The sequence below is a fragment of the Condylostylus longicornis genome, unplaced genomic scaffold (genome assembly GCF_029603195.1).
Source record: "Condylostylus longicornis isolate FDR11 unplaced genomic scaffold, ASM2960319v2 ptg000027l, whole genome shotgun sequence".
Taxonomy (NCBI): domain Eukaryota; kingdom Metazoa; phylum Arthropoda; class Insecta; order Diptera; family Dolichopodidae; genus Condylostylus; species Condylostylus longicornis.
This window is the reverse complement of record NW_026577996.1, coordinates 1,531,337-1,552,807: the sequence shown is the minus strand read 5'-3', so window position 1 is coordinate 1,552,807 and position 21,471 is coordinate 1,531,337. Positions and strand designations below refer to the sequence as shown.

General features: G+C 21.5%; 2 protein-coding genes across 9 annotated transcripts in view; one reads left to right on the top strand and one right to left on the bottom strand.

The window, feature by feature from the left end:
• LOC129607244 (cAMP-dependent protein kinase type II regulatory subunit) overlaps window positions 1–7,211 on the bottom strand; it is a 188,284-nt gene extending 181,073 nt beyond the window's left edge. For 2 of the 4 annotated variants that reach the window (XM_055518099.1, XM_055518103.1), the window contains exons 1-2: window positions 6,982–7,211; window positions 5,412–5,973 (exon numbers count right to left, since the gene is read on the bottom strand). The gene's annotated coding sequence lies outside the window, so the exon portion shown is untranslated. Of the gene's footprint in view, window positions 1–5,411; window positions 5,983–6,981 lie in introns of all 4 variants that reach the window. The other 2 variants (XM_055518100.1, XM_055518102.1) reach the window with 2 other exon arrangements.
• A 1,504-nt stretch (window positions 7,212–8,715) lies between these two features.
• On the top strand, window positions 8,716–21,264 carry LOC129607387 (palmitoyltransferase ZDHHC20-A). 5 transcript variants are annotated; one of them, XM_055518370.1, is made up of 10 exons: window positions 8,716–8,915; window positions 8,980–9,012; window positions 9,089–9,210; window positions 10,015–10,121; window positions 10,187–10,304; window positions 10,389–10,508; window positions 10,662–10,797; window positions 10,906–11,035; window positions 12,993–13,073; window positions 21,089–21,264. In XM_055518370.1, the coding sequence occupies exons 1-10, from the start codon at window positions 8,807–8,809 to the stop codon at window positions 21,225–21,227; spliced, it is 1,095 nt and encodes a 364-aa protein (XP_055374345.1). In that variant the 5' UTR covers window positions 8,716–8,806; the 3' UTR covers window positions 21,228–21,264. The 5 variants fall into 5 exon arrangements, with proteins under 5 accessions (XP_055374345.1, XP_055374347.1, XP_055374346.1 ...); XM_055518372.1 differs by lacking the exon at window positions 12,993–13,073; XM_055518371.1 differs by lacking the exon at window positions 12,993–13,073 and having other exon boundaries at window positions 10,389–10,520.
• The last annotated feature ends 207 nt before the right edge of the window (window positions 21,265–21,471 follow it).

Genomic DNA, 21,471 nt, shown 5'->3' with positions numbered 1-21,471 from the left:
CTAAGGATCGAGAAGTATGGAGGCAGATAGTAAGGAAGGCCAAAGTTTGCCACGAACTATATAGCCAAATAAGAAGAAGGAGAATTAAAAACTTGAATTTCTATTTACTCGTTTTGAATAAATTCTTAATCTAAATATAGTAAGACAAGTAAAATTTAAAACGTTAAAATGTAATTAAAAACGAATAATAAAATTTATCAGTCAAGATTCGGCAAACACTTTTTTGGAACAGAATTTTAACAGAACTATTCTTTTCAAATTAAATTCATGCCTGTACATTTAACCCTACTAGCCCTCACTATAAGTGCTTAACACATTGCACTGAATACAATGCGGTTGTTCATGTGCTGTGCGTATTTTTCACATTTATTTTTCTATGTCTTGCATGATTCGAACAAACACAAAAAGTTTAAATTTTAATTTTGTTTCAAATAAAAACTTTTTAGTTTTTTTAGTGATAAAAGTAACAAAAACAAATATTTACTAAGTAAACGTGCGTACATATACGAAAAATGAAAAGTGAAAATTTTTCTAAAAAAAATTTGTTACTTACTTCTATTTAAACAACCTAATATTACGGTTCTAACTTAATTGTTCCCTTAACTTTTGCTTTTATAAAAACAAATATTTAGTTCTGTTTATCTATGAAAAGGTTTTTTTTTAAACTCATTTAAGACTAAATACAAGAGTTATATACTAGTGCTGAGATTGTTACCATATTTCCGAATTGTTTGAAGAGAAATGGAATGAAAACATAGGTATAGATATTGTAATTCGTTCAGGAAACATATTACATATACACTGTGAAAAACGCCAAGACATCATACCAAGAGTATTCTATGTTTCAAATATTCATTAGATCTTAAGCTAAGATCATCAAGACTTGACATAAGTAGATCTATGTACCACAAGTTGATGTAATAATTAGAACAACATTAATCATACCACTTGCATGCAAATCGATGAAATTATCTTAAAAATAAATGTCAAAATTATATACACGAAACTTCAAATATTGAGCTTTATATGATGCTGACCTGTATTGTATAGCTACTTACAGAAGCAATAATTTTTTTCCTCTTAACTAGACCTCTGTACACAATTATTCTTTTAATTCTGCAAAGTTCATACTTTGATGTAGAAATTTGTGAGTTTTGTCATTTTAAAATGATATTAATACTTATTTTTACTTTATTCTTAAATAATGTTTTGTATAATATAAATAAAATTAATATAGATAAATTTTTCATACATTTATACTGGATAACTTATCACAAAAATTGGATAACATGCTCGAGATAATAAAAAATTTAATTGGGTTCATTTAAAATTGCTTTTTTTAAAAATAAAAAATTATCATTTTAAAAAGCAAAAAAAAATATTTTTTTTTTAAATTCAATTTCCGTGACACACTTAAGGCTTGCATTCGTTATAAAACAAGTAAAAGTAAAAATGATAATTTTCAAATCAATTCTACATACAATTTGTCACTTCAGTTTTATTTTCTTATTTATTACTTGGTTTCTTAAATGACAAATGCTCGCATGACACATGATACTTTACATGATATCTTCTATAATTTTAATTTTGATTTGAAAGTAAAATGAGAAGGCGATAACAAGAACGTTAAAAATTTTAAAAATTTTAAATTTTATTTGTAAATAACAAATACTTACAAGTAAAATGTGGACAGTGGGCTCTATAATTATTGACACACATCGCTTGCAAGATTGTAACTTTGAAGCAATAGGGACACCAAAAATTTATTTTCGAAAAAATTCGAAAAAGTTACAATTAAAAATTACGGCTATAAAATTGTGTACTTATATTCCTTTTGCAAACGTACGTAACTCTCCAAATTACCCCGGAGTAAATTACAGTTATTTTCAGCTTTAACAGCATTTTGAATGAATATTCTGTTCTACAATGGTAAGTATAACTAATTTATAAAATTAAATATCAATTATTGAATATTAAAGTATTTTCTATTACAAAAGTATATATAAACTTATGTTGTTACCGCAATAAATTTTGCATAACTCTCAATCAAATACTTCTTAATATAAAAGAGAGTATATTAGAGTAAGTACTTTAGTTTTATGTGCTGGACATGTTACACACTTTTAAACTACGAGTATACATTGTGTTTTAAACTTTAAAAGTTTATGTAAAAATATATTTGAAGGTAAATGTTAGCTCATTTAATTACAAAGCACTAAATATCACACATTATCTAAAAAACTTCAGACCTCACTGTATGTATTTAAAAAAAAATGAGTGACGCTTTATAAGCGGTTTATTTCATTATTTAGGAAATACAAATCACTTCAGTACTGATCTAATATCAAAAAAGTATGAAATACGATATGATTTTGTTTTGGTTCTTCAGTAATATTTAATATTAATTCTTCTTAAAAGTTTTTAATGAAGTCCGAAAAATGCATTTATCTTTGATTATAAATGATTAAAGAGTGAAGTGTTGACGCTTTGGCTAGATGTACTTATTATAGTATTGCAAACTTTCAAATGAGTATAAGCACTTCCTTATTGCTTACAACAAGAACTGTCACTGATTAATGATGGTTTTGTGACTTTAAATGGCATTCTCAATTAAACAAATTTTTATTTTTTGGAGATATGAAAACTGTATACGTGCGCTCACATTAAATTCTCTTACATTTTTTTGGAAATATAAGGATAAATGACAAAGGCGGTACTTACAGTAAGTAAGGTTTGTAAATAACTTAAATTGTATTTACTTACTTTGTCTATTTTAGATTCACTCACCTAAGCACTTATTCTAATATACATAGACATATACAATACAAGTAACTAAGTATACACCTAGGTACTTGCACACTAGGTACTTGCTATACTTAATGTTTAAATAAATAAATAAAAACAGAAAAATTTTATTATATTTTTTTCTTTTTTATCATTTAAGTAAATAAGAACCTTATTTGATTTAGAGAATTGGGAAAAAAAATACTTATAAAATATTTTAAAAAATTTGTTAACATTTGCTTAGCTGGCTTCATTTATTAACCTTAGCATGTTTGTTAAACAAAATAAGGACCAGAAATATACTTATTCTTAATCTCGTTTAAATATATTTCGAAAAACTGTTCTACTAAAGTAGTCTGAATTGGACGGCTACTTGCAATAGTAGAAATATAGTGGAATACAGTACATAAACGATGATAGTACTTTGAAAGATGAATTCAAAAATTTGACAATTCGTTTTATGCACTATTATGTCTAGATTCATAAATCAAAAATTCTTAATTCTCTCTTTATAGTTTAACAAACTGTTATGTCAAATTTAACTTGTTTTCTTAATTTTGGTAATAAAAATCGTTATATAAGTATACTCGAATATTCAAATTTTATGATAAGTAGTTGAATTAAGTAAGTACTTATAATTATTTTTAACTAAAAAAATTATAATAAAAAATATTTGTAGATCATTATGTATGAAGGGGTTAAGATATAAACGTATAATTAATCTTTACACTTTTATGAATTTTACTTGAAAAATATTTTAAGCTGACAATGCTAGATTTAACTAGGTTTGTACTCAGGTTTCAAAAAAAAAATTAACATTGTGTTGGAAATTTAAATTAGAACATAATTACATGTAATTTAATACTTTTAAGTCTTATAAACTTGTAAATTTGCATTCATATTAAAAAAAAAACAAAATATAGTTATAAGCACTTAAGAACACTATAAAAGATTTGTTACACTAAATAAATACCTAGTTGCTTATGTAAATAAAATATTTGAGTTCAAAAATAGTTTCTTGAATGTAAGATTTTTTTACATACTTACTTACCGACTTAGTCACTTACTTATTATAATCATCTATCTACAAACGAATATTAATAATGTAAACTCATAATTATTTAAAAATAATTTAAGAAATTTCGGAATCGAATATTTTAGTTAAATCAGTCAATTTAGTAAAATGTCAATTTTCTAACAAGAAATTATTTATTGACAAAATATGAAACAAATTCTATGTCAAAAATATTTGACTTAAGTATTTCAATTTTATTCTAAAGTATTATACACACGTACGAAATAATTTAAATGTATTAGAAAAATATTTTTATAAAACATGATCTTATACACATAGGTATAATTTGTATAAACACTACGATATTACAAAATAATACAATCCTGGACAATTATATTTAACATTCCTATTCAGTAAGTATATGTTTATATATTTGTGTGAGTTTGTATATTATATATATATTTTTCTTACATTGTGTTTTTTTCTACATTTTTTATTAAATTTTTTTTTATATAACATTGAATTATACCTAAATGTTTTTAATAAATAAAAATAATAACTGCCTTATATAAGTAAATTGAAATTTCTCAAGTTATTTTTGTACAAATTTTTTTAGTCGTTCTCAATCTCAAAATGTCCGAATATTGGAAAATATGTATTTGAAAATTGTATATGTAAGTACTTTCAAAATATTGTCGCAAAGTCAACTTAAGTTGACTAAGAATTTTATTCGTATAAGTAGTGAGTAACTACAATGAACATTCAACTTTTTATCCTTAATCCTTTAATAAAAATTTTTGTTTAAAACTTGCCTCATTATTCTGTCAAAAAAGAGAAAAATCGAAAAAAAATTTATTTTCTCTTTCTCTATTATCGTCGTAATCGAAATACTTTTCTTATGAAAATTTAAAACAGTTATCATATATACGTACATCATTTTACTATTTGTTCAAACACACTTAAAACCGTATTTATATGTGTTGGTGTATTTATATAAAAAAAAATGTGATTGTGTTCAATTGTAAAAATAACGGTTCTTTTTTTTCATTTTACATAATAAAAGTTGTCGTCCTGTTGAATTCCCTTTACAATTTTCATTGAAAAAAAAATATACATGCATACAAAATTATAGCTATGCAAATACAAATAATTAATTCGAACACATTTAAATATGAGAAGTCTTAATGCATGTACATTTTCCCAACGTAATGCATTTGTGTGTGAATTATGTCATCTTAACTATACGTCTGTACTTTTATTGTATGATGGTATGGAATAATTATATATATATTTAAGATTTTGCCAGTTTTATCTCTATTAAAATTTTATAAATGTATTATATTTAGCTTTAAGCATACAGAGAATTTTGTAGTTACACACACATGCTAAGGTATTTATTTTTACTTTAAGGATATTAAATACATACATACATACATACATGAGTATATTGAGCTCAACATGAGTATATTTTTGGGTTTTTTTTTTTTATACACAGGAAAATATCGAATAAAATATTTATTCGAACCATTAAAGGCCAATTTCTTAATAGAACAAAAATGAAATTTTATAATTATGTACATAAAATAAAAAAGGTATTGGTGGGTGTACTTACATTTTTGATTATTTTTTGTTCTTCTAATATCCTTAAAATCCAAAGGAGTTGCTTCTCTTTGCTTTTTTTTTAAATAAATTTTAAAAGAAAATTATTTTTTAGTTGATAGACAATGTGTGCCTGTCATAAAACAAAAATGTGTAACGTAATCTTAACACACTCGGGTATCGCAACACTAAAATTGATTTAAAAAAAAAAATGGAAAAAAAATTCCGGCTATTTTTTACAGCTGGTTTTTTTTTTCTGGGGAATTTGATTACAATTTTCTTTTTTCTCTTTGATAAAAGATAGTAAAAACAAAAACAACTAAAAAATATTTTTTTGCACTAGTGTTTTGATTTGAGAAAAAACTGGTATAGAAATGGAAAATTATTTTTCTGTTTTTGTTTTTTTTTATTATCACTAATTTTCTTTTGGAACACGCCGCACGGATATGATTTTCACTTTTTATTTTATTTTTTTGTTTTTTTTTTTTCTTTTTTCGCTTGCCTTTTTTACTCTCGTTTTATTTAGTTTTTCTCTTTATTTGAATTTTCACTCTCTCTCTCTCTCTCTCTCTTAACTAAAAATACTGAATATATCAGAATTACAAAAAAAAAATTAAAACACACTAAGCAGAGCAAATATAAAAAAAAAACTAAAATTTTCTTATATAAAATTTCCACTGAGAAAAAAATGAAAAAAAAAAATTAATCACTCTTTAAGGTATTGATTTCTTTACATAAAAAAAATACAGTTTTCCCTAGTTTTTCTTCTGATTTTCACGAAAATTACAAAATAATTATTTTTTTACAATTTAAGAACTACTAGACCAGCTAAATTTCGTCTGGCAAACTTTTATTTATTTAAATAAAATTTGATTTGACAATAGAATAGTAAATTTAATGAATAATTTAGCACAAACTGACTGACTGGTCTGGACTGACTGATGTGCGTAAAATTTAAAGGATTTTCTTTAATTACACGTCAAAAAAAATTAGATAATTTTTTCTTTCAAAATCTTTTACATTTAAATCATAGGTGACTGATATTTTAAATTTCATATAATCAATTTTTTAATAGCTTCAAAGCTGTATTATGAATATATTGTATTATGTGTGTACGTATGTAAGAAAAATGTGATAATGGAATGTGTATACAAAATACAAAATAGGTAGATAGGTAGGTACAAACATAATGAAATATAATAGCTACTAGCTAAGAATATATTCTAGCATATACATATGTATATACATAATCTGATTTACATATGTAGGTACATAACAGTAAGTATTTTCATTCAAATTATCATAGAAGGGGACCGAATATATAGGATAAAATATATTCATATGTACATGCTTATTACAAATATTGTAGATATAGAGAATAAAAACTCAAAATGTGGTGGTTGTGTATCTGGTCGAATTTAGTATTCCTTTATAATTTTTTGTATATTTTTTTTCTTTTTAGAATTAATCCAATTTTTTATAGGCAGGTACCTACATACTTTGTTCAAATAATTTTCCTTTTATAATTCTGTATTATTTTTACAATTATTGCAATAAATGGATGTAAGTAAAAATGTACCTACCCATATACGTACAAAATAAAATTATGAAAAAAATTTCAAATTCAAGCACAAATTATGATTTTTTATTCAAAAAATAAAAAAAAAATTATAAATTTATTATTGAAAAATTTTTTTTATTTGATTTTTTTCTTCTTTGATAAAAATTAATTAAATCCTTTTTTTTTGTTGGAAAAAAAATCCAATTCGTTTATAACCTTTCACGAAAAAAAACTTGTTCAACACCACCTGAAATTCGCGATGAACTGAGTAAAAAATATTTCGATTATACTTTTTTTTTGTTTTTTATTTTATTTTCAAGAGAAAATTTGACATTCTATTTTTTTTATCACAAAATTTCCCAATAATCCATTCACAATTTAATTGTCAATTTTTTTCCACCAATCAAACTCTATGCACAATTATTTTTGACGTACCTACAAGAAATATTGTATAAGTACCTACAAGATATTATAACGTAATCTATCAAGTATCATAACATAAATGTTAATGTCAAAGTATTTTGCACTTCTGCTTGTGACAAAGTTTTAAATTACATTGTAGAAGCAAGCACGTACGAATCCGTATTAATTACATAAAATGACAAGCACATACATATACGTATTTAATACTGAAAATTTTTAAATTAATGAACCTATTTTGCATGTAAAATTGATTAATTCATTTTGAGTGTACGAGAAAATAATATTTAGGTTTAATTTTTCACAATTTGAGATGAAAGTACTTTGTTCGATCATAGTTTTATTGGATCATAATGTGCTTTCTTTCCAGATTAACAAGTTATATAACATAACATTCAAACTACATTAATAGAATTTCATGTGATAATTTATGATTTGCTATTTAAGTGTATTTGCGTAACAATGAAAATTAGGTTTGTGCCGTAAATAATTCTGAAATAAACCATTAAACAGTTATTTAAACTGGTAAATATTGCTGTCAATGAAGTTTATTTAAAATGTGTTTTCAAGAGTATCATTGATATTCCGGATTTAGATGCACAGTATTACCTGATGGCCTTTATTAAAATTATTAACAGCGTAGATCTGTTAAATCTGAATCTGATGAAAATCTGATATGTAATCAAAGTCTGACATCAAACAAAATCTCATGAAAAAAATAGAAATATATCCGATTATCATCAGATTTTCTCTTAGTTTTTTAAGAATAACATTGCGAAATTGAAAAATTTTTTTTTAAATAGTTTTGCTGCTATCAGCTGATTTTTTTTTAATATTTAACACATTGCTGTCAAATATCTGCCATTAAAATTAATCTAATGTGTAAACGCTCATCAGATTTTGTAAATTAAATCGTAAATTTAGTCTAATGTATAACCTGGTAAGGATCAACAAAGTAACGGTTGTCAATTTTAATTTCTTGAACTTAATTTTTTGAAAAAAGGAAAAAAAAATTGTTTTATTATTAGCACAAAATCTATAGTAAACTAGGTATAAGTATTCCACTTCAATACAAGTAGGTTATATCATAATAAAAGTACAAAGTAGAAAAATAGTGATTTTTTGGATTGACCCAATTGGATGCTTTTTACTTAATATTTCAAAAAACCTAAGGAAAAGAATTTTTCAAAATTCAAAAAAATACTTATCATTGACACAATACCATAGACAAAATTCTTAAGAAATTGTCAAATTTCTAACTATCGTGAATTTAATTTGTATTGATTAATGAACGTCAGTTATATGTCATTCGCTGCTAGTTGAGATTATAGTGAAAAGAAAAATGAATTTTTGCTACTGAAAAAACAATATTTATGATTAATTTAGTTAAATATTTAAAATTAAAAATAATTGAATTACGGTAACTAATGCATAGAATGGGAAATTTTGATCGGTCGGGAAATAATCGATGTGCTAGTTGTATAAAAGGTTTAAAATGGATTCCTGTATTGTTTATATTAGCCCTTGTAGCGTGGAGTAAGTAATAAATTTCAGTGGGTTGTATTTTTTGATTTAATTATTCATTTTTAAAATGTTTTAGGTTATTATGCTTATGTAGTGGAACTATGTATAAGTAAGTAATAAATAAAATTAAAAAAATAAGTTACTTAATGTAAAATTACGAATATACTCTTAATATTTAATTTTAGAATCAGTTGACAGCGTTTTTGTTAAAGTAATATTTTTATTATTTTATCATATAATTGGATTTCTGTTTTTGTGGTCTTATTGGAAGACAACATGTACACCTATTGGAACAGTTCCACCAAAGGTAATATATTAGTTGTTCCTTTATATTGACTTGTAAGATATACGAATTTAGTTAAGAAGAAAATTGTGGCGTAATTTGGAAAGTAGGGTGAGGTATTTATTATTGTTTGTTTTTGAAGCAAGACAGTTGAAGCGAAGACGTTCTTAGTTCATAAATTCTCACTTAAGTATGCAAAATGAAAAATTTATTCAAATTGGAAAGATGATTTATGAAAGATTATTTTTTAACTTTATCTTATCTTATAAAAATTCTCTTGTAGGTTAGCTTTCGATTAGTGCATAAGCATTGTATTACTCGTATTTTTTTCTTTTTTTTTTGTCTTTTTATAGTTAAAGTGAAATTTAATATAATTGTAGTGGTTTTTCCAGCTTATGTTTTCATGATGCGATTAATAATGTATCTGGAATGTTGTATATTTTATTATTTTAATGATTAATTTTTCTTTATTTATAAACGCAAAGAGTAACAAAATTGATATAGGTAGGAAGGTACTTACATAATATAAAAATGTAGAAAGTATATATAAAAACTCGGACTGTGTCCGTACTTAGTTTTGATATTTTACATTTTATTCTATTGTGAAATTTAGTTTTTTTATTCTCATATTTTATACCTTATTGATTCTCGAATATCCAAAACTTTGTACATGCAAAAGAACAAAGCGAACCAAAATGGCTTCTTGAAATAAACATGTTTTAAAAGTTCTCTTGTTATCAAGAATGCATCTATTTGTTAATATTTAACGCATAAATTTGCTATTTAACATTTTATATTCAATAAAAAAAAGTGCAAAATCTCTTTTAGTGGCGATTACCGCAAAGTGAAATTGATAAATTGATACAAGCTGAAACCATTGATCAATTAAAAGTAATATTGGAATACTATGCTAGAGATTTACCAGTAAGCAATAGGTAAATATTTCTTATATCCATTGGAATAACTTTAGAGTATGACATGATTTTCATTTCAATAAAAGAACTTCAAACGGAGCTGTTAGGTTTTGCGATAAATGTAAAATAATAAAACCAGATAGAGCTCATCATTGTAGTGTTTGCGGATGTTGTGTACTTAAAATGGATCATCACTGTCCTTGGGTAAATATTTACATTCAAAAAATATTTTAATAAGGAATATTTTATAAAATTTGTTTTCATATTTCATTTTTATTTGGGTTTTAGGTTAACAACTGCGTTAATTTTACAAATTATAAATATTTCGTTTTATTCTTAGGATATGCGCTATTATATTGTATATACGTGGCAATTACTTCACTTGAGAATTTTATTAAATTCTGGCAGGTAAATGGAAATGTAAAGTAGTGTTCAATTTTAAAGAAAATGGTAGTTTGATTTGTTTTATTTAAAAATCTTTCTACTGTTTGTAGTAAGTATTACGTAATTAAAATAATTGTAAATTAAATTTCTTTTATTTTTCTTTCTTCCAAAATTTAGAACGAACTCAATATAACTGGGATGGGTCGTTTTCATATTTTATTTTTATTTTTCGTAGCTGTGATGTTTGCAATCAGTTTAGTTAGTTTATTTGGTTATCATATATACTTGGTACTATATAATAGAACAACATTAGGTAATTATAAAATTCCTAAAAACTATGTCAAATATAAAAAAAATTTTTTGTATTATCCATACTCATTGTGAACATGGACCAATGTAATTATTTTTTGATTTTTTTTAGAGGCCTTCCGTGCACCGATATTTCGAGGCAATGGTCCAGATAAAAATGGTTATAATCTTGGCAAAACTGCCAATTTCCAAGAAGTTTTCGGGGACGATTGGAAACTTTGGTTTTTACCAATTTTTACAAGGTAATTGTTTTTTTTTTTTGATTTTTCAATTTTTCATTAATGTTTTGTACGTAAAACTTTTATCGTTTGTAGTATTTAAATTTAATCTATTGTTAAAAGAAGAAACAAAATTAACAAAATCATATTATTATTTTATTACTTTTTGAAAATTTTTATGTTCTACTAGATTTAATATGCAATTTGTTAATTAAAGAATATTTTTATAAGCACTACTACTAACGCATGATAATTTTTTTTTATTATTTAAATTATTTCTTTTTTAAAATTTGGCTTAATGATTTTAATTTGGCAAATTAAAACGGAAAATTTTATTTAAAGCAAAGAATTTTAATTTACATTTTCAAAAATATATTTTTGTTATTAGTTTTTCGAATTTATTTTTTGCCTTTTTTTGTATATTTAATTTATAAAATAATCGAAACCATATTTAACCCTTCATAAATATTAATGACAAGACTTAGAACGTTATTCATCTTTTAATATAATATTATCTTTGTTTTTTTAAATTTATTTATAAATAGATTTTGATTATTTAAAAATAATTTTTATATATTTTTTTAAAAAATAATTATTTCTTTTTTAACTCAGTCACTTTCTGTTATCAATACAAAATTTCGAGAATACAATTTAATTACATAGTAATCCTATTGTTAGTTCAGTCACTATTAATTATATTAATTAGTATTTATTTTAATATTAGTAATATAATAAATTTCATTGTCATTTAATTAAATGCACTCAAATTGGAACATTTCATATTGAAAAAACATAAACATATTAACTAGTGGTCGAATATTATTCCTAGATTCATAGAGAATTTGACTTTGAAAACCTTAAAATGTCTCAAAATAATATTTTTAAAATATATTTTTAACAAATATCTAAAGAAAACCTAAATATTTGTTAGGAATTTGTTCTGAAAATCTGAAATAGTTTAAATTGAAAATGCTAAATTTTTTATAAGAATCAACTATTGCCTAAAATTGAGAATTTTTCAATAACAACATGGTGGAATAATTTAAAAAAGGAAGTTAGAAGATCGCGCTTTAGAAATACAATAATTACTACTTTAAATTGTATCACACTTATAGGAACAGCAATTTCTATTAAAGTTTTAAATGGTTTTTATTGTAGTCCATTTCCTTAGATATTTGTTTCGTAACAGATAGATTTTTAATAGAAATAGAAATTACAAATTTTTGTTACGTTGTCTGATTTTAAACAATAATATTTACTAACTTCAAAAATAAACATTTTATTAACGTCCAATTCAAAATTGTTTAATTAATTTTATAATTTTAAAAATATTCAACTAATTTTAAAAAGAAGTTATTGACTAACTATAATTTGTTTTCGTTTGCAAAATTCGTTCATTTTATTAAAATATTAGTTTGGTTTACTAATTTGGCATTTGAAAATCAAATTAAAAAATGCTTTTTAATGAAAACAAGAACTTATGCATTTGTATATAAAATTATTTTTATTTAGCATTAGTGTGTTTCTAGATATTGTTTTTTTTTTTAATTTTGATTTACAAAAAATTTGATATTTAATATTATATTATTAAGAAAATATTCCAAGAATTTTATTTGACAATATTTTTAATTTTATTATTTTAAAATACCCTTTCAATAATTTATATTTTATTATTTTTTTTATTCTTTTAAACATTTATCAAACAAAATTAAAAACTGAATAAACCAATTTAAAAAAAAAACGGAATGTGTAAAATATATTTATATATATACATATAATTTCATAAATCATACTATAAATATAAAAATAAATAAAAATATTGAAAATATTATAAAAAATATTTAAATGAATTAATAAAAAAATATTTAAAAAATAATTAAAATTTTAAATTTATCGTGTTTTAAACGTGTTTAAAAAATATATTTATATATATATATATTAAAAATTAAATTCATTGCCACCAAAAACAAAAAAAAAACAGCAAAGGTGATGGCGTTATTTATCGAATGCAGTCAAAATATCAACAATCTACTTATGAATCAATGGGCGATACACCAACCAGGTTAGACGAACCACAATCAACTGATACATTTTTAAATAACACCACCAACTCCATAAATCATCATAATAATATAAATAATATAATTAATAACACAAATAATTCCAATAATTCCTCCACTATCATTAATTCCATTTCAAACACAAATCAAAATTTATCAATTTCAAATAACAATTTAAATATTAATAATATTGTAAATGCAAATAATGATATCACAATCACTAATAATAGTGCTGCTGTTGCTAATGCCAATAATATAATATTTTCTAATAGTTCAAATGATTATAATAGAAAATCACCATCTCCTCAACTATCACCAATTACAACAACTACAACAACAACACCAGTTAATCCAAATTTAAATAATACACAATTATCTGGAATTATTAATAGTAATGCAACAAATTTAATGCAACCAACAACAACACCAACAATCAAAAATACAACTACTGTCATTGATATTGAAAATGTAGCACAAAATTCATCATTGCCAAATCAAAATACAAATAATTTGCTTTCAAATAGCGCTAGCAAAGATTTGAATAATTTTGATAGCTCTGCTAGCGTTGTTAATGTTTAATTTTCTTTTCTCTTTTTTTCCATTTTTTTTTATTTGTTCTTTGTTTTCAGTTTTTTCAATTAACAATTTTTTCAATTTTTAATATTGTGCTGTTTTTTTTTTTTTGTTGCGTTCATTTAAAATTTAAATATTTTTCCAATGCTAATGATGAAAATTTTTCAATTCAATTGTAAACTATAAATTAATTACAAAAAAAAAAAATATTATTAAAAAAAAGATCACTTCATTAGCATTCGAAATTTAAATTTTGCTTTAAAATAAAAAAAGTTACAGAAAATTTATTAAAAAAAAAGAAAAGTTGCTAATATTTTTGTACGCAGGAACAATTTTTTTTTTTATTACTTTTATTGGATCTTATGTTTAGACGTTAATTATAGTTAAAGAATGAACAAAATATTATAAAAGAAAGAAAACATTATATTTAAGATATTTATAATCATTAGCAACGAAATATTAATAATTCAGAAATTTGATTTTACAAAATATTGTAAAACTAAATTACATATCAAATTATAGTTCAATATTTTTCATTCTATATATAATTAAAAAATACAGTTTTTTAAATTTTATCAAACTGTTTAAACAATTTTATATTGTTAAGATTTTTAAACAATACAATTGTAATTTAAAAATAATTAAATTTAATACGCCAAAATGAAGATAGTAATAAAATTTTAAAAATGTATGTAAATTTTTAATTTATAAATTCAGAACGAAATTACTGCGAAAATAATTATAAACTTTCATAATAAAAATATTCTATAGGTAAAATCATAAGCTGCTGTACAAACTATTAAATATCTGAAATTTTTATATTTACTTCAATATTTTCTTTAAAACAAAATACATAATTCATTTATGTAATAATATGTAATAAATTTAAATATAGTTACATACACAGATATTTGTAATGTAAACATTTTTATTTTTTCTACTTTATTGAGTTATTTCAATACATCCTTATAAATTATAAGAAAATAGAATTATTTAATATTTTTTTTTTATTATTTAGTAAAATTTATTAAATAATTCTATTTTCTATTCTTATAAATTAAGAAAATATTTTATATTGAAATTGCTTAATAACGATGAATTAAATTTTTAAAATGTTCGGGGTATCACTTTTAACGCATTCAATTTAGTTGTAATACAAAATCATAGAAATGTACGATTGAACAGTTGTGAAAATTTCCATAAAAAGCATTTATTTTCTTCTTAAAACAAAGTCTGTAAAAAATTTGGAAATCATTCCAATTTATTTGTAATTACATACATATTTTGTTAAATTAAACATATATATTATATATATCATACAGAATATTTAATTTTTAAGTCACTGTCTCTGTAGTGGGAAAGCCTTGAAAATATAAAACTGTTCAAAAATTAATTAAAATTGTTAAATATTTAAAATTTAATCAAATTTCTGAATTAGTAATTATTCTACTTAAGTTATTTAACTTTATTTTTTCAATATATTCATATATATATTTTTTATATGTGTGTCAATGTTTAACGCAATTAAAACGATAATATTTAGCTTTTAAAAAAAAGTAATAGTTGTATTTTAAGAAAAGATTTTTTTAAAAATTTTATAAGATTGCATTCTAACATTAATTTTGGGCTTTTAATTTTTTCTTTTTATAAATTATATTTTTAATTTTTAATTGAACTTTTCTTATTTATTCTAATTTTTACGAATAATTTCACAAATATTATTTAGCTTACTAATAGAGAATTAATTTTTTTTTTACATAATATGTACAATGAATTGGAGCCCCTAACATATGAAGATAAAAAAATATTGTAATATTAAAAAATTTGCATTTTTATTCTTTTCATATTGTTAATGGTTAACATAAATTTTAAGAATTTTTATATTTAAAAAATTTTATTATAATCATTAGCAATTATTTGCATAAATATTAATTTTCGATTTTAAAAAGATTTTATAGAATCTACAATTAACAATATTATTTTGCTATGTCCTATTACACCTCTTGATTAATTTGAATTTGCTGCTGCGGTTGTAATGAATCAAAATTTTAAAGTCAAGCTACTTTTCTGAACATTTTAAATAATGTGAACTTATTTATGTGAAATGTAGCCATAATTAACAAAAAATGAAAACCACGCAGACATTTCAATATCAGTATCTTTGTAATTTACTTTTTAATTTTAAACAAAATCTTTATTTTAACCCTTGTATAACAGTTGTTTTATAAATTTTATTTATTCTTGAAACCAAGCAAAATTTTAAGCACAAATTTAACACTTCCAAAATTCGTTTTAATATTCATGAGCAGCATGAAAAAACAACTTTTATATTTTTTTCTCTTTATTTATAATTTTATCATTTTATTTTATTTTTTATTTAAAATTAAAACTGTGTAGATATCTCATGGGAGGCGATCCTAACGAAGCATTCAATTTCTGCAATTTAAGCCCAATTTAGTTTTTGTACACTTTTTTATACCTATTAATTTATTACTTTTATTGTTTTTTTCTAGCATTGTAAGTTTTTTTAGCTTTTTTATATAAAAGAAAACCAAAATACAAAAAACAAGAAAATATAATATTATAAGATTGTTTTAAATCGCTAGCTTATTGCTTAAGTGTGAAAAAGAAAATTTATCATTAAATTTGTTGTAAAAAAAAAGTCATTACACAAATATTTTTGGAGTAGTGTAAAATTTTTTATATATGTAAAGCACATTTCATGCTATCATTGATCTAAAGAAATTTATAAATTCATTAAAAATCTTAATTTGTAAAATTATTTTGAAAATTTAATTTCTTACATTAACTAAAAGTTGAGAGTTCATTCAAGTTTTTTTTTATATTATAAACGAATTTTATACTTTTTTAACAGTTTTGATATCACTAATACAGTTTTTCTTTTGAATATTTGAAATCGAATTTATCAATTTTAAATTTAAAAAAAAAATTTAAAATGATTATAGAGATTCTTTAATAATTATGTTACAACGATAATAAACAATCTCGCGTTCCTTAATTGTACGGATTTAGTAATTTACTTTCAAGCTGAATGTTTTTTTCGAAACATTGCATTATTGCAATATGAAACTCAATAAGCTTATTGAAAAAAAAATTAAATTAATTTTATTTTAATATTTTAACAAATAAACTAATTTTTGTCAATTATAAATTGCAATATTTCATTAAAATTAATTAAAGCTTGTTATAACAGCTTTCATAAAATATTTCAGAATTGCATAAAACCAATTTCTAAAAAATTAAAAATCGCGTTAAGTAAAAATATTTTACATAAAGCTTTAGGTATTAGCTAATAGAAATATAATTCAGTAATTATATTTTTCGAAAAGTAAAATAATTTAAAAAGTTCTAAAGCTAAATCACACAAATACAAAGTATACTTTTTGGTTAGCCCTTAAATAATAAAAAATGTTTTCATATTGTAAACCCTCTCAATAATATTTTACACTAATTTTATATTTAGCTAGCGCTATAAAAGCATTTCATAAATGAGATTTATAAATTTAATAATATATTTAAATTTTAAAAAGATCCAAAATAATTATTTTTTAAAAATTCCAAACAATTCGAAAGAATTTGTTTCGAAAATTTTATTTTTTATTATTTTCGTAATTTTGTATACGTGACTTCAAATAAGTTTACAACAAAAAAGCTAAAATATTTAAAAAAATTATTTTAAAAATTTTTTGTATAGCTATTAAGAATTTTAATTTTTTTTAATTTGTTTTTTAGTTTGATATATGTAAAATATAAAAAAGTATATTTAAAATGAAATATAATTTAATTTTAATTTTATGTATTTTTAAAAAATAAAATAAATTATAAAATAAAAAAAAAACATTTATATTATGTATGGGTACAAAAAAAATTTTTTTGTTTGTTTATATTTAAAATAAAAATGCAATAAAATTTAGAATACATGAGATTGTTTCATTAATATTTTAGAATTAAAAGAGCAATTAACATAAATACATGAAATTTTGCAATTATTAATTAAAAAAAACAAAATTGTTAATAAAATAAACAACAATTAATTAAAATTTCATCGACAATTTTAGTTACAGGTTCTTTTATTGGCATTTAAAATTAACTATATTTTAGTATGTATTAAATATTATTTGCAATACGTATAAATGTATGTCTTTAAATATTATAAAATAAATTTAATATAAGATTTTGGTTTTTGTAATAATAGTAAGCATATATTCGTACAATAGTTAAAATTAATACAATAGTAAAAAATAAAATATTTAATACATATTTACATTACATAATGAAAAACCGGTTATAAAAAACAATAATCTAAATGCATAGTAAACTTAGTAAATACAATAATATGAACAGAACTCATTAAAACCATTCAATTAAACTAACAATATAAAAAAACTCAATATAAGCAAATAAAATAGCATAAATGCAATAAAATATTTTAAATGGAATATCATAACTGCTGTAACATTAAGTAAGAGCATGAATTTTTTAATTTTTTTTTTGTTTTTATAAACATATAGTAAGGAGAAACCAAATTTGTAAGATTTGTAGAATTTTAGAAATAAATTAAAAAAAAAAATAGTTTTTATTTTAATATCACCTTTTATATTTATTTAAATTATTTTTAATTAAAAAAATTTATAATATTAAATTAAATTATAAATGCATTTTCCAATTATGATAGTTAAAATTTTCCTAAAATTTATTTGGGAATTTTGATTTTATAAAGTTCAAAAATTTTTGTTTCTAAAATATGTAATTATCAAAAAAATAAATAATTTTAAAAGAATCAATTAAATTATAAATTTTTATATTATTAATTGAAATTTTATCGTACTCCTAGGAAATTTTCATGCCCCCCTAAAGTTTTATATTTAACTTTATATTTATATTAACTTAAATATTGTTTGGTTATCCTACCTTTAAAAGTAATTTCAAAATTTGGAGTGTGTACTTGCAAGGTTATTTAATGTTTTTAACATACAAATTATATGAAAATTAAATTTTATATATAAATATGGAAAAATATTTTTCTAAAATTGGAAAATGTTATGTTTATGGTCTACATATGATTTATTCAATGTTGTTTTTTTTGATTTAATTTTTTATATTATAAAAAATAAAAATAATGTTAAAAAAATATTTTTTTTGTAGTTTCATAATTATTTTTAAGGGAAAACAAATTTTATATATATATATAACATCCTTACATACATACATATTTTATATATAAATTTAAATATTTTTGATGTGCATATTTTATTTTTATATTTTATTCTTTCTTTGGAAGTAAAAAAATAAATTATATACAGATACATATTGTTGATTATGAAAATTATAATGAATTATTAAATGTTTAAAATTAAAAAACAAAAAAAAAATGAAAAGAAAAAAATATTAAAAAAAAAAATTGAAATTTTTAGATTTTATTATTTTTAATTTTAGTTTTTAATTTGCCAAATTATGCTTTTCGAAAATTTTTTTTATAATATTTTTACTACCAAAACCTCTCTGTGCCTGCTCTGTCCTTTATAGTCAGTTGTTGTTGTTGTTGTTGTTGTTGATAAAATAACAACCCTAATTGGTTTTTTTTCTCATTTTCCATTTAATTTTTTAATGAATTTGCCATTTAAAAGTAGTTTTGAATTGTTTTTATAGTAAAAAAAAAAGAAACAAAGTTATGTGTAAATTCAATTTTAGTGCATTTTAATATTTTACCCTTCCAATTTGTCATTTAGAAATAGTAACAGAATTTCATTGACCCCTTTTATATATACTCCAAAAATAATATTTAAAATTAGTTTTTATTTTCATTTTATAAAATTAATTGTTTCAATGAAATTGAATAGTGGAATCATTTAAAATTTTATTGCATTTGAGTTTAAATATTATAAATGTTTTATTTTTCTTATAGTAATTGTAAAACTAAAGTATTTGCTTCCTATTTTTTTATATACATATAATAAATTAAATAAATTTGGATAAATTAGAAACATGCTTCAATTTTTAATATTAATTCTTAAATATTTTGAACTTATATCCTAAAAGATTTGCCTATTTCATTCTTTTATTTTTTTTTAATTTAAATTTTCCTAAAATATGAGAATGTTTAATGATATTGAAGAAATATAAAATTTGATTATGTAAATTGAAATTTCGGAAAGAGCATTTGTATAACATAAACATGTAGATATTCAAAACAAACATCATCAGGAATCTATTCCATAACTTATTTAGATTCGTGTTATAAGAATTTTATGATTTTTACGTTTTTCCCAGTTGACATCCATATCCATGTAATAAGCTAAAATGTTTAAGAATTATGTTTTATTTAGTTGTTCTTATGAATAAGCAATCAAATAAAATTATCTTGCATACGTACCGATACTTGTATTTGATATTAATTTTGTTTTAAGTCAATTGTGCATAATTAAAAAAATTATTTTGCATACAGGTAAGAATTCACTTTAAGAATTTGATTTGAATAGATAACCAACTTATTGCATCTCCATATGAGTAAACTGAAAATATAAAAGTTATTAGTATTAAAATAGTTTTTATTTTCTAAATAGATCAATTAATTAAAAGAATTAATGACAAAATTGTGTTACTTGCACTAAAATTCTTATGCTAAATTAAGAAATTCCAATTTATAAATTAGTAATTGGCATAGGATGTGCAGATGAAATTGACCTTAAAAAAAATTTTCACATTTTACGAAACTCTAATATATTTATAAATTTACTGCAATTTCATTTATTTAAAAACTAAGATCTTTCTATGTAGATTTCTAAAATAAAATTTTTAACCTTTTTAAAAGATCTTAAAAAAATGTACCTATGTGCATTAAACTAACTTCCTTAATTCACTTAATCTGTTCTAAACAATTCACATTCTAAATTGTCAAATATTTTTCCTATATTTTGCTTTTTTATTTTGACCTATTTTATTGATTATTTGTAAAGATGTTTTTAGCTTTAATATTTTTGGTAGTAGATGTGCATTTTGTGTACAAGCAAATGTATAAAAGCAAAATTAACAATTATTTTATTCGCAGTAGTACCAAATGTGTAGAGTTTCTAAATAATTTTTATTCACACAAAAAATAAAAAAGAAAATATAAAAGTAGAATTTGCTTTTTTACTTAACTAAAACTTTTCATGTTGTTTTTGAGCTTTAGATGAAACTTGGCAAAAAGAAAATAAATAAAACAAGAACGTACAAAAAAATCACTCATTCAAAAAATCATCTCTTATTATAATCAATATAATTATACCACCCCCTATCAAAATTTTGATAATCAGATCCTTGCTGTAGTGTAATCCTTAAAACATAATATTAGTATGTAGAAAAGTTATAAAGTAAGTGAATTTTAAAGAAACCAAAAATTTTTTCTTTTATTTTTTTTTTTCCAATTTTTTTTTCAATTTAGTTTTGGTGACGGAATTAGTTATCCTATACGACACATGGACGAAGATACGGAATCATTACTTGGAAATGAAGATCGGGGACAAATTGACGGTGGAGATCTTTTCTCTGAAAGTAGTTTTATCGATGCAAGCATTCCGTGAATTAAACATTCAAAAATAGAAAATATTAAAATAAAACTCAACAAAAAAACTAATAACAACAACAACAACAACAATAAAATAACTCAAGGGAAACTGTTTTCATTATTGTTGATTTCTTTTTTATACAAATTTATTATATATAAAAAAAAAAATTTTAAATAAAATAATAAAATTAAAAAAAAAACCATAGAGCGACACAAAAAGTGAAATAGTAGAGTCCTTTATATGTTTTGTTAGATTTTTG